The sequence below is a fragment of the Neomonachus schauinslandi genome, chromosome 13 (genome assembly GCF_002201575.2).
Source record: "Neomonachus schauinslandi chromosome 13, ASM220157v2, whole genome shotgun sequence".
NCBI lineage: Eukaryota > Metazoa > Chordata > Mammalia > Carnivora > Phocidae > Neomonachus > Neomonachus schauinslandi.
In genome coordinates this window covers 73,030,198-73,043,245 of record NC_058415.1, presented here as the reverse complement: position 1 = coordinate 73,043,245, position 13,048 = coordinate 73,030,198, and the positions used below count along the sequence as shown (strand labels likewise).

At 43.3% G+C, this 13,048-nt stretch overlaps 1 protein-coding gene across 1 annotated transcript in view; it reads right to left on the bottom strand.

Moving 5' to 3' along the window:
* SNX30 (sorting nexin family member 30) overlaps nucleotides 1-13,048 on the bottom strand; it is a 106,114-nt gene that overhangs the window by 50,971 nt on the left and 42,095 nt on the right. Inside the window, exon 2 of the mRNA XM_021691388.1 lies at nucleotides 4,825-5,016. Coding sequence (XP_021547063.1) covers nucleotides 4,825-5,016 — 192 coding nt within the window. The remainder of the gene's footprint in view (nucleotides 1-4,824; nucleotides 5,017-13,048) is intronic.

The following is a 13,048-nucleotide window of genomic DNA, read 5'->3' as shown; positions in this document are numbered from 1 at the left end:
AAGTCCTGAAAACCTCCCAGCCTCACATCGAAACCTCCTGTTCGCTCTTAGCAGAAGACCTCATCATCTATTCCTAGAGAAAACTGCAGCTAGAAGCACAGAACCCTCAACTTCCTGCCACAAAGAACAAAACAAAGTAAAACAAAAACTTCCCCTCTACCTCTAGAAACAATGGAAGAAGTACGCCTCCCCCATCGGAGGCTTGAGCTACCTCCACCTCTGCTCAGGCTACTCCCCTCGCCTCTGCTCAGCGGCTTCCATCCTCCTCTAGTCTCACCTTAACGTCTCCTTCTCTAGCAACACTGGCCTCTGGGCGCTCACACAAGTCCTGTCCATCCTTAAAACCCCAAACAAAAAGTCCGCCCTCCAGCCCAAATCCACACTTCCTCCAGTTCCTGTTCTCACTTCACGGCCAAACCACCAACACTCATGTCTCGTCTTCCTGCTCACTCACTCAAACCCCACAGCACACCGGCTTCTGCCCAGCACCCCAGTGGGACTGCGCCCACCGCAGTCATCCACAACCTTCTTGTCATCAAATCTAAACGTTCGCTTTGTAATCCTTATGCATCCTTGACCTCTGAGTGGTGTTTAGCCACAGAGGCATCTAAAAAGAGGAGCTAGTTGTGGCGTAAGACTTGGGATTACTCAGGAGGTGGGGTAAGAGACAGGAAGGAGGATGGCTCCTAAAGGCCAGGCAGTAGACCGAGCACAGTGCTGGGGGCAGCGGGGCAGAAGCATCCCTCTCTTGAAAATCACACCTTGTTGGAAGAACGGCCACAGACAGATCCGGATTCAAGTCCTAGCTCCGCCACGTATCAGTTGCATGTTTTGGAGTAACTCTCTTAGTAGGTCTGTGTCTCAAGCTTCCTCATCCGCAAAGGAAAACCACCACCAGTACCTGCCTCATTGAGTGTGAGGATTAACTGACAATATATTTAAAGCACAAAATAAACTGATGGCTCATCCATATAGCAGAACACTGTCGCAGTCTTAGAAAATGATAGCACAGTCAGGCTCTGCGCTCAGTAGGGAGTCTGCTTGAGGTTCTCTCTCTCCCTCTGCCCCTCCCCCCCCCCCCCCCCCCAGCCCTCGCCCCCTCTCCAGTAAATAAATAAATCTTTAAAAAAAAATGATAACATAAAGGTATGCTTGCTGGCATTTACTAGCACAGAAAGATGCCCAACACATGAAGTGAATGGGCAGTATACAAAATACTCATTTTTGTAAATGGACAGAGACCAACAGTTCAGAAATTTATAGATGATTATTTCTGGCTGGTGAGCTTATTGGTGTTCTTTTATTTTATTGTTTTAGCTTCCTTGAGTTTGCTAGCTTCTCTACAATAAGCTCATATTACTTATATAAAAGAAAAGGTTTCTATGACCAAAAGTACAAGCATATGGTAAGTGCTCAGTAATTAGCTATTATGATGATGATACTTTCTAGGAGCCCGCAGAGAAAAGAGCCAGGGTCCGCCTGCCCTGAGGAGGCTGGGCTGACCCCCCACCACTAGAGAGGAAAGACACCCATGACTTAGATTTGGGTAGAGAATGCTTTGCCCACACTGGCTCTCAGCCCTAGGTTCATTTTAGCTCAGGCAAAAGCAGCTCTGTACTTTGTCCAGCTTTGGTCATCAGAAATCTGAATTAGGACAGGGGAGTCAAAGCTCAAAGAAATAAACTATTTGCACAATCTCTTCCTGTGACCATTAACTCTTCTAGAGAACCACAGCAGAAGCGGGGGGCCCCCGGGCAAGATCGGTGTGTGAGACCCCGTGTTCTGTGTGTCCTCTCCCTCTCATGCCCACACACCACAGGCTGTGTCGCTACCTAGGGATGTGTAGCTATGCTTTACTGCGATGTTCAGAAAGAAGGTCCCAAATGCACCCCCAAGAATATTAAACCTGGCGTCGCTACCTGCAATGGGAAAAGAAAAGGACTCCAGTTTGAAGTAAAACTTAATTCTGCAACGAGTTCACCAAGAGGTGGTGGTATCCCAGCCAAGGGAAAATGTGGAATCGGAAGTGGGAGAAGTTCTGACTTATAGGATATCAACCCCAGGAAGAAGGGACAGAAACAAGAACACTGGGGGGAAAGAGGGAGGAAGGAAGGAAAGAGAAGAGGCACAGGAGAGCACGTGTGTCAGCCTGTGACTCGGAGAACAGAGGTCCTGCGGGATTAGCATTGCGGGAGGAGGGCGAGGCAGGGGAGGCCCACAGAAGAGCAGAGGAATCAGGGGGGGGGGGGGTGGCAAAATGTGCAGGTAAGCAAGCACGTCTGTGCCAGGGAAGCAGTCACCTTGTCCTTCAGCTCTTTGGAGCATAAATTCAAGAAAAACAGGTTTTGCATTTCGCTGACCACAGGGTAAAAAAATAAGTTGACCCTGGGGGCGGGAGGGGGAGGGAGTGGAAATAATTCATGGGAATACAGGTATCAACCTAGGACCTCTGAGGATTTAACATACATCTAAGTGCCTAGCCCAATGCCTGGGAAGCAGGGACCCAGGGGCCCCGGGGGATGGTGGAAGACGGCGTGCGTGCACGTGCGTGTGCACACATACACAGACAAGTTTTCAAATGTGAACCAGATGCAGAAAGGACGGGGTAGGAATATCAAAGAAATATCTGAGAAAGGCTTACATGTCCATAGAGAAAAGATACTGTATAATCACTGCATAAATAATTAGGCAGATATTGAAAACCTAAGCTCTCTATTCATATGAACATGGAAAGGTCTTCAAAAATACTGTAGAGGGGAAGGTTAGAAAACAATATTACAGAGGGGCCTGGGTGGCGTCTGCCTTCGGCTCAGGTCATGATCCCAGGATCCTGGGATAGAGTCCCACGAGCAGGGAGCCCGCTTCTCCCCCTGCTGGTGCTTTCTCTCTCTCTGACAGATAAATAAATAAAATCTTTAAAAAAAAAAATTACAGAAATCTGAATTATATATATTTTAACTATGTATGTGCATATGTGAACACAAAAAAAGAATGGGAAGGACATACGCCAAGTTTTAGCAATGGTTGCTTTTGGCGAGAACAACATAAGTGAGGAAGGCTAAGGAAGACTTGTATTTGGTCTTTATCATCATTTACTTTATTGTTCACAATAAAGCATTTATAATACTTGCATAATTTTTAAAATACAGCACTGTCATCCAATAAAAGATGAAGAAACAAAATTTGAGTTTACAGAACCTACTAAATTTTCAGGTGAAAAATTAACTTCTGCAATGAAAAAGAGAAAAGGCACAGAAGAGATGTTCATAAATATCTCTCTTAATACCATCCACCAAGGTGCCCTCAATCTATTAAAACTTCTAAAAATATCTGTAAATCCTTCATCATGTGGCCTGTGGTGGAGGGGGGATATCACAAACAGGATGGTTTCCTGAATAAAACACTTTCTTTATTCAAAAATACAAAGTGATGACTCTAGGATAGGTTGAAACTGTGAATCAGTCTTGGTTTGCTGTAGTGGGGGGCAAGCGACTCCATTTTGGGCTTCTTTTTTACCATATCCTTTTATAATAAATTGGTAATCAAGTAACACAAGTTAGAAGTATACACATAGATTAATATATGTAAAGTGATCGTGTATACTTTCTCCTAATAGTGTAAATATTGTTATTCTTCCTCTGGATCAGTGATTCTCAACCAGGAGTAACACTGTCCCCCCAGGGAATATTTGGCAATGTCTGGAAACAATTTTGGTTGTCTCCACCGAGGGCTGGGGGGGGGGGGTACTACTGGCATCTAGTGGGTAGAGGTCGGGGTGCTGGTAAACACCCTACAGTGCAGAGGACACCCCCTACAACAAAGAATTATTCAATCTAAAAAGTCATTGCTGCCAAGGATGAGAAACCCTGCTCAAAACCTAAAATTGTAATGCTACTTTAAATATTGAGAAAATAATTTTCCAAAGTAAAAAATGACACATTAAAGTTATTCTTTTATAAGTGGAATTAGGTTGGAATGCCTGGGTGGCTCAGTTGGTTAAGGTCATGATCCCAGGATCCTGGGATCGAGTTCCCCATCGGGCTCCTTGCTCAGCAGGGAGCCTGCTTCTCCCTCTGCCTGCCGCTCCCCCTGCTTGTGCTCTTTCTCTCTCTCTCTCTCTGACAAATAATTAAATAAAATTAAAAAAAAAATACAATAAGTGGAATTAGGTTAAAGAGTATGGGTTTGGAAATAAAAATGTTGGACTGACAGTCCTTAAAAATTCAAGTTAGAATCCTGGTTACCAACTTTGTAACCATGAACAAGTTACTTAAAGTTTCTTCTTCAGTTTCCTGATCTCTAAAACTGTAACCACAAGATCTACCTTTGAGGGTCGGTGTGAACATTAAGCCAGTCATTCTCAGCCCCCTGCTTCACTACCCATGTGGCCCATAGCAGAAAGGCAATCAACCTTCATTCCCATCCTTCTCTTACTTCGCTCCCCCTATGATCCATTCCAATTACACCAAATTACAACCATGGTCTCACCAGAGATTTAGGATGATACAATGATGCATAAATTTCAATAGTAATGTGATATTAACTTGCTAATAGTATTATGACCAAAAATAATGAAAGTAGAGGGATTAAATGTTTTATTTGAAAGACTATAGTCACAATTTCTCCTTCATTTTAAAGGAAAAAATTCACATAGAATCCTTTTAATCTGAATACATCTAGTCTCTCAAAAAGCCACACCCACCATTGGAATGAAGGTGAACCGAGTCCTACAAAGGGAGGGAGAAACCAAGGCAGGAATCAGGTGGCAGGTCTCCAGTTCACCAAGACCATTCAACAGGGGCAGAAGATAATGAAGGGACCTACTTTGGTGGTGATCCTATACGTAATGTAGGTCTCCATCGTACAGACATGCTTCTTGGGGTCGTCAACTGTGACAAAGAGATCTCTGGTCTCGCCATCGATGTCATCATCAAGCTGAAGTCTGTTGAGAAGGGAAGATGAAGAAGCTGGACTCGAAGTACCTGCTGGAGTACCACCGTTGGGCAAAATGAGATCCTGAAAGAAGGAAAGAGTCACCTTACAATTAAATGAAAACACACTGTCTGGAGAACATCAGCAAAAGTGCCTTGTGTAGCCAAACCAAGAAACACCTCTACATACAAAAGTAAACGTTCAAAGAAACTGAGCCTCTCCCTACTAAGTGTTTCTTGAGTGCACAGGTCTTCTGGGGCTGAGGGAAACAAACTATGGGAGTGCTCTGCGCCAAATTCATGCCAACTCATCTTCCAGCAAGCACTGAAGGAACCTCCAAGATGCACACAGCTCAGGGACAGAGAACCTAACAGCCCCCACCATCTTCAGACTTCAACGGAGAGAGAATGCCAGGAGCACACCACAAGAGCATTCTCTTTCTCCCCCTTTCTCAAGACCACCACCTGGGCCCAGGGAAACATTAACAGATCTGAACCCTCTTAAATACTTGGCACATTTAAAAACTCAATCAACCATCACAAAGAGACAAGTAAACATGACGTGCCTCCTGAAAGAAGTTCACACCGCCACCTAAAAAGCATGCTTGTCCAAAAACTGGATCTGAATCCTGAACAAATCTCTAGACACAACACCAATTTGTAGGAAATACAGAGGAGTGAGGGAGATGTTAAACCATACTATAAGGATGCAATCAGCAGAACCCACGCTGTGTGAAATTAAAGAGAACCAAGGACCCAGTTTCTTCAATAAATGAACTGCAAGGAGGAAAAAAAAAGACAGAGAAGCACCTAGAGATACAAAGCAATTCAAGAGACCTATTATAACAACTGTAGCAGATCCTGATTAAAACAAAATGTTAACAGATTTTGTGATATTTGGGAAATTTGAATATTGATCAGTTATTTGATGATATTAAGGAATTATCAGGCATGATAATAAAAGTATTATGATTTTACAAAGTCTTTATCTCTTAGGAATATATGCTAAAATATTCATGGATGAGGGGCGCCTGGGTGGCTCAGTTGGTTAAGCGACTGCCTTCGGCTCAGGTCGTGATCCTGGAGTCCCTGGATCGAGTCCCGCATCGGGCTCCCTGCTCTGCGGGGAGTCTGCTTCTCCCTCTGGCCCTCCCCCCTCTCATGCTCTCTCTCTCATTCTCTCTCTCAAATAAATAAATAAAATCTTTAAAAAAATAAAAATAAAAAAATAAAATATTCATGGATGAAATGACAGGATGTGTGATATTTGCTTCAAAATAATGAAGGATACGTAGACGGAGATATAAATGATACAAGATATGCCCCGAAGTTGCTAACTGCTGAAGCTGGGACTTGCAAGTTCATGACACCAGTTCCCTCCTCTTTTGTGTATGTGTAGATATGTCCACAATATAAAAGCTTTACGGGGTGGGGGGGGGAAGAGGTACAAATGCCAGAAAGGAAAGAGAAGGAAAAATTTTTTGAATTATGGACCTCTTTCTCTTTAGGCCTTAGGAGGAAGTCACTTGATTAAGTTACGTTCCTACAATATCCAAAAAAGTTGCAGTCTTACCTTTTTTGGTTTTTAGGTTTAATAACAGACAAAGCCCTGTCTAGCAGTAGATGTGAACGCATCTGCATGTCACCGTAAATTCATCAGGAGGCAAAGACAGGAATAAGGCAAGAAAGTGACAGGACACCATGGAAAAAGCCTTGGAAACATTCTTGGCCATCCGATCACAGGTCATCTGATCACAGGTCATCAGATCACATGTCAGAGGTGGGGAGATGCTTTCCCTGAATCCTCTTCTTGTATGTAGGTTGGATTTGACTTAGCTCCCAGATAAGAGAACACAGAGAAAATGAGAGGTCAACCCAGCAGTCACATCCATGAGCTCTAGCTGATCATGGGACATCTGGGAAGAGGGCTGTGACAAGGTAGAGGGAAGTATGGTCTGGAGTCAAGGGCAATGTCCCCCCCACTCAGTGGATGACGGAAAGTAAACAGATAAGGCACCTTCGTTTGTCTCCATTTCTACTGACTGCAGAGAATTTAATCACATGCATATTTACGCAATGTCAAAAATATTTTAGTTACTGAATGGATACCATTTTCACAGAAGATACCTGTGGGAAGAGACCCCACTCTCCGCTTCTCCCCAGCCGGGGGGCTGGTCAAACCCCACAGCAGCTGCCCTCAGTGCAGACAGGACTGCAGGGTCATCAGCAGCAGGGTCCAGCTGATCTGACCACTCTGTCAGCAGACAGACACCACTGGGCATGCACTGTCCGCGCCCCAGGGCCTGGGGGTCTGCAAGGACATCGCCTCTGGAACTCCGTGATCACCATCGTGTCTCCCTCATTTCAGTACGTAATGTTTAAACACCGACCTCAGGCAAGGCACCACGCTAGGCATTGCAGGGGCCCAGCCTTGCTTACATTTCATCAACACTAGCACGTGGGGCCTCAAATCAGCTCTAGCCATGGCTGAACACCGCACAAGAGAAAGGAAGAACTCAAAATCTTTAGTCAGCTAAGCCACCCACAGCAGCTCTGCACCGTCTGGCCTTGAAGGATCTTACCAGCCTTGTTTCTCATGGCATCCATTCCAGAACCCACCATGCTGTTTCATACCCCTCACCTTTGCTTGCAAAGCCACCCGTCTTTCTTACGTAGTGGTCTCCAAGTATCTCACTGGAATCTGCTCAAATGCCCCCTCCTCTTGGAATCCTTCCTTGATTTGCCCCCTGACAAAATTAGTCAATCTTCTCAGTTCTTTGAAGATACTCCCACTGAAGCAGTTTTCACAGTTCTAATCATTTATTTATATATGTAACATCCACAAACACCGCAAGTCCCCAACAACTATGACTGTGCCTCGTTTACCTGTGTGTGTGTGTGTGTGTGTGTGTGTATGTGTACGCGTGTCTGTCTGTCTGTGTGCCGGTCTCCCAATGGCTCCAAGCCAACTCACCTGACCTTTGCTCTGGGGACCTCTGCCAATAACTTTCCAAAAAGAGCTCACACAAAGGTTGGAGATGTCTCGGCCAGACAGCGGGAAGTTAACTTGTTCTCAAGTCAGGTCACTGGGGTGGGGCGAGGGGAGGGAAGAGTCAGGCAAACAGATCTTATCACACTGAAGAGTCTTTCCACCTAGAACTGTGTGACCAGGGGGGCACCTGGGTGGCTCAGTCATTAAGCGTCTGCCTTCGGCTCAGGTCATGATCCCAGAGTCCTGGGATCGAGCGCCGCATTGGGCTCCCTGCTCGGCGGGAAGCCTGCTTCTCCCTCTCCCACTCCCCCTGCTTGTGTTCCCTCTCTCGCTGTGTCTCTCTCTATCAAATAAATAAAATCTTTAAAAAAAAAAAAAAAAAAAAAGAACTGTGTGACCAGGGAAACGCTCCCACCCTTACTATCAGGTGTTTCACGGGCCATTACGTAAGCACATACAAATAGCCAGTGACTTACAAATGTCTACAATTTCCTAAAACTGGACCCCGCCAGCTGGGCTTTCCATGGCACACATGTACACAATGCTTCCATGTTCTTATTTCATCGCAGCTCAGGGCAGCCTTGTGAGGTTAGCAAGACAGATAACGTCTCTACTGAGAAGGAGGCAAACTCCGAAAGGTCAGGTATCGAGTCCAAATGAAGCTAGTCATCGCTATGCTAAGAGCTGAACCCAGGTTTCTAGTTCTGAGTTCAAGGTTCTTATCAAGCCGTATGCTTTTTGTGTGGCTTTTTCCAACCCAACAACACCCCATAGCTCCATTATCTGGCCATAAATCCTTCTGGGTAAACACAAAGCTTCTGTTTTTAAAGCCAATCAAGGAAAGCTAACATTTCCCTGAGGGTCTTAATACAAGTTATGCCCCAAGTGACTCCGCCTCAAGATACAGTCCCCAAGAGAAGTAAAGGTGGAAGGAAAATATGAGAATCTTAGGAGGAAAAGGTCAGGGATCAGAGTCCTCTAGCAGGAGGTGTGCTTCGCTAAGAGACCTAAGTTCTAGAGCAGGTGCTGTGGAACGGCAGCACCTTTCTGACCAACATGAATTACAGAATGCAAGAAGTGAGAGAAACCTTGGCTCAACACAAAAGCCTCCTGTTTCATTTTCACTACCCTATAGTCAGGCTTCTACCCTGCAGCCAGAGAGCTCTTTGAAAAATCAAAGCATGTCACTCTCCTGCTCAAAACTCTCAAAGACATCCAATCGCATTCAGAATCAAATCCAAACTCCACCCCATAACCCATAGGGCCAATGGGACCTCATCACTCTCCCTGACCTCATCCTTGACATTCTCCCCCTAGCTCATCCTGCTCCAGATGCACAAGTCTTGGCTCATTTAGGCCTCAGGGCTTCCGTATTTGCTGCCCGCTCTACCTGGATCACTCCTCTCCCCTCACATTCCATGTGGTTGGCTTCTCTCTTCAAATAGGTTTCTGCTCAAATGACACGACTCAGGCTTTCTCAGCCCACAAAATCTAAAAATATCCCTGCACCCCTCTATCACTTTCCAGCCCCTTCCCTGGCTTTATGTTAGTCAAAGACTATCACTATCTGAAAACTTATTATGTACTGACTGACTGACTGACAAGAGTAGAGACTTTTGTCTTATTTATTCCGCTATCCTCTGGCATATAGTAGGTACTCAGTAAGTACCTGATAAATGAATGAGTCTTAGAAATAATCCAACTCAACCCCTTGCCAATAGCAGGGACTCAATAAATAAACTGAGCTTAGCAATGACTAGGCAGTTCTGAAGTCCAGTTCCACTATTTACAAGCTGTGTGACTTCAGCAAGTTTCTTAAATCTCTCCATGCCCTAGTTTCCTCATTTATAAAATGGGTATAATGGGATTGAGTGAGTTAGTATATGGAAGCAACTGGAACCGTGCCTGGAACAGAGTGGGTGCTAAAAAAAAGTGAAATCAACTTGTCTGCAAGTTTTCTTGAATCCCCCTAGAAACTATGGGGCTGGGTTCACAACAGATACTTAATAAATGCTGTTGAAAATAAAAATTGTATCAAGAGTCATTGTTGGTGCCTCAAATACACTTTCCTTAATGATTTTACTATAGCTACAGTAACCCTTGTGAAAATTACAACTACATACTTGATAAATAAATGAAAACTCCTCATTGTTCCAAAATATCAATTCTCACTTATGCAGGTTTCAGTTATAAGTGAATTTCTTCTCCCCCCTCAACCCCTTTCTACCTAGGAAGAGAAACACATACATAAGCTGCTTCAGAAACCCCTCTGGTTCAAAGACTTTCAGTTATTAGACCTACCATTGTAGTCAGCCAGCCACGAGATAGATTATTAAATTAACATAAGTCATTGGCAAAATTCTATATTACGTTATACACAGGGTTTATGAAAAGAAAGTGGTATACATTAGGAGCCAATACGGATTTCATTTTTTAAAAGTCATGCTTAGGGGGGGAAAAAAAAAGAGAGACAAATCAAGAAACAGACTCTTAACTATAGAGAACTAATGGTTACCAGACAGAGGTGTGTGGGGGATGGGTGAAATAGGTGATGGGGATTATTAAGGAGGGCACTTGTGATGAGCACTGGGTGACTAAAATAAAATCTTAAAAAAAAAAAGTCATGCTTAAATACTCTAACTTCTCTTTTTGATACTATTAGGGGAATGTGGGCAACATGATGATCTAGTTTCAGAAGAGCTTGACATAAGGCATCCTTATACCGAAGGGGAGAAGGCACATACCGTACCTGACTTGTCTCCATTTGTACCTCCCTCCTGCCAAGCACGCAGGAGATGCTTGAAGAATGAATATGTCCTACACAAAGTGAACAGAACACTCTTGATTGTTGACTTTGCTGTAAAGTTGAATTTAAGCCCACTTTAGAGAATACATTCAAAGGGAAAATCCCCAAAATGTTCTGTTCAAAGATGCTCATAACAGAGCAAAGAACACAGTGAACCCTGGAAAAATCCCAAGGGCTCAATAATCAGGAAATGATCGTGTTTACATTAATAGGAATGTTACACACTCATTTAAACATTACAAATCTAGACTCCTAGATAAACTCCATGATCTGGGCAGATGCACCTTTGCTTTCTCCCTCTTTCCATTCTCCAGATACTAACTTAACAACCCAGAGAATGGAAAAGAAAGAGCAACTGTCAACTGATTACTCAACTCAACCTAAGATCCAAGAAGACAATTCTAACATCATGGAGAAACAGAAGAGATCCAATAATTCACTTGTTCTGAGAGGAGGCAAATGGCATGCCTGCATTACCTCATTAGACACAAGAAAACCTAAAAATATACCCAGCCGATGTTAATTCATCGTTCAGACCCAAGACGACAAAAACACAAAGAAACTAGCACACTCCTCAAGAGCAGATAAATATATGTATTTGAAAAAGATTCACCCCATGAAATAGAACACTTTAGGCCACATTTACTTTGTGCTCCTATTAAAGAAAAAAAGTCAAAACTGCAAGAGGGAATAAAAAAGTTAAAGTATAAATTGAAAATGGAAGGAAGTAAAAACTACAAGCCTTCTAAAAGATGAGTCAGATAAAGTAACTTAGGAAACCTGATCCATACAGAAGGGAGTGTGGGAGGGGAGTAGACAATAACTATTTAAATTTTACCTCTATGTATTATTATAAATTATAAGGATATGCTATAAATAACTAAGCCAATAAACTTCTAAGTCTATAGGAGATAGATGCCTTTTTAGAAAAATACATGGCCAAAATGAAATTTAGTTGAGGTAGAAAATCTAAATAAATAAGCACAGGACTGTTGTCAGAGAACTTTTACTGACAGGTAAGCTAAGCCCCATTGTTGTACAGCTGAGCTCCACTGAACATCAAGGAGTAAGTTCTGTTTTTTTTTTTTTAAAGATTTTATTTATTTGACAGAGAGAGAGAGCACAAGCAGGGGGAGCAGTGGAGGGAGAGGGAGAAGCAGGCTCCCCGCCGAGCAGGGAGCCCGATGTGGGACTCGATCCCGGGACTCCAGGATCACGACCTGAGCCGAAGGCAGCTGCTTAACCAGCTGAGCCACCCAGGCGCCCCGGGGTAAGTTCTGTTTTATTCAAATACTCTAAGACACATACTTTTTTTTTTTTTTAAAGATTTTATTTATTTATTTGAGAGAGAGAGAATGAGAGAGAGCACATGAGAGGAGGGAGGGTCAGAGGGAGAAGCAGACCCCCTGCCGAGCAGGGAGCCCGATGCGGGACTCGATCCCGGGACCCCAGGATCATGACCTGAGCCGAAGGCAGCCGCTCAACCAACTGAGCCACCCAGGCGCCCTAAGACACATACTTTTAAAAAATGGAGAAACCTTTTAAATCATTTTATGAGGATTAATTATATTTGATATCAAAATATTAGGACAGAAAAGGAAATTAGATAGTAAGCGTAAACACTGTCAATAAAGTTAACAGCAAGTGGTGTATTAAAACAATTTTTAAAAAGAAGAATATTCCAGGATCAAGTCAAATATGTTCAAGGAAATCAAGAATAATTTAATACTAGGAAATGTATTAATGCAATTTATTACATTAACTGATTATATAATCATTGTTGGATATAATCATGTCCTTGTACAACTACCAAAATGCTTATTGGTATCATTCATTGGTAATGAATTGGTATCAGCCATTCCATTAAAATCGCTAAGTAAAATAAAGAAATAAAAGTAAAGTTCCTAAGGGGTGTGTGGGTGGCTCAATCGGTTGAGCATCCGACTCTTGGTTTTGGCTCAGGTCATGATCTCAGGGTCGTGAGATTGAGCTCCGCGTCGGGATCGGCTCCTGGCGCAGGGTCTGCGGGAGATTCTCTCCCCGCCCCCCCCCACCCTCCCTCTCTCTCCCTCTTTCTCTCTCAAATAATTTTTTTTAATCTTAAAAAAAAGTAAAGTTCCTAAGAAGTGAAACTTCTTTGCAGTTACATTTCTATACACTAATAATGAAGTAGCAGAAAGAGAAATTAAGGAAACAATCCCATTTATAATTGCACCAAAAATATTAAATACCTACGAATAAACTTAATCAAGGAGGTAAAAGACCTGTTCTCTGAAAACTAGAAAACACTGATGAAAGAAATTGAAGATGACACAAATG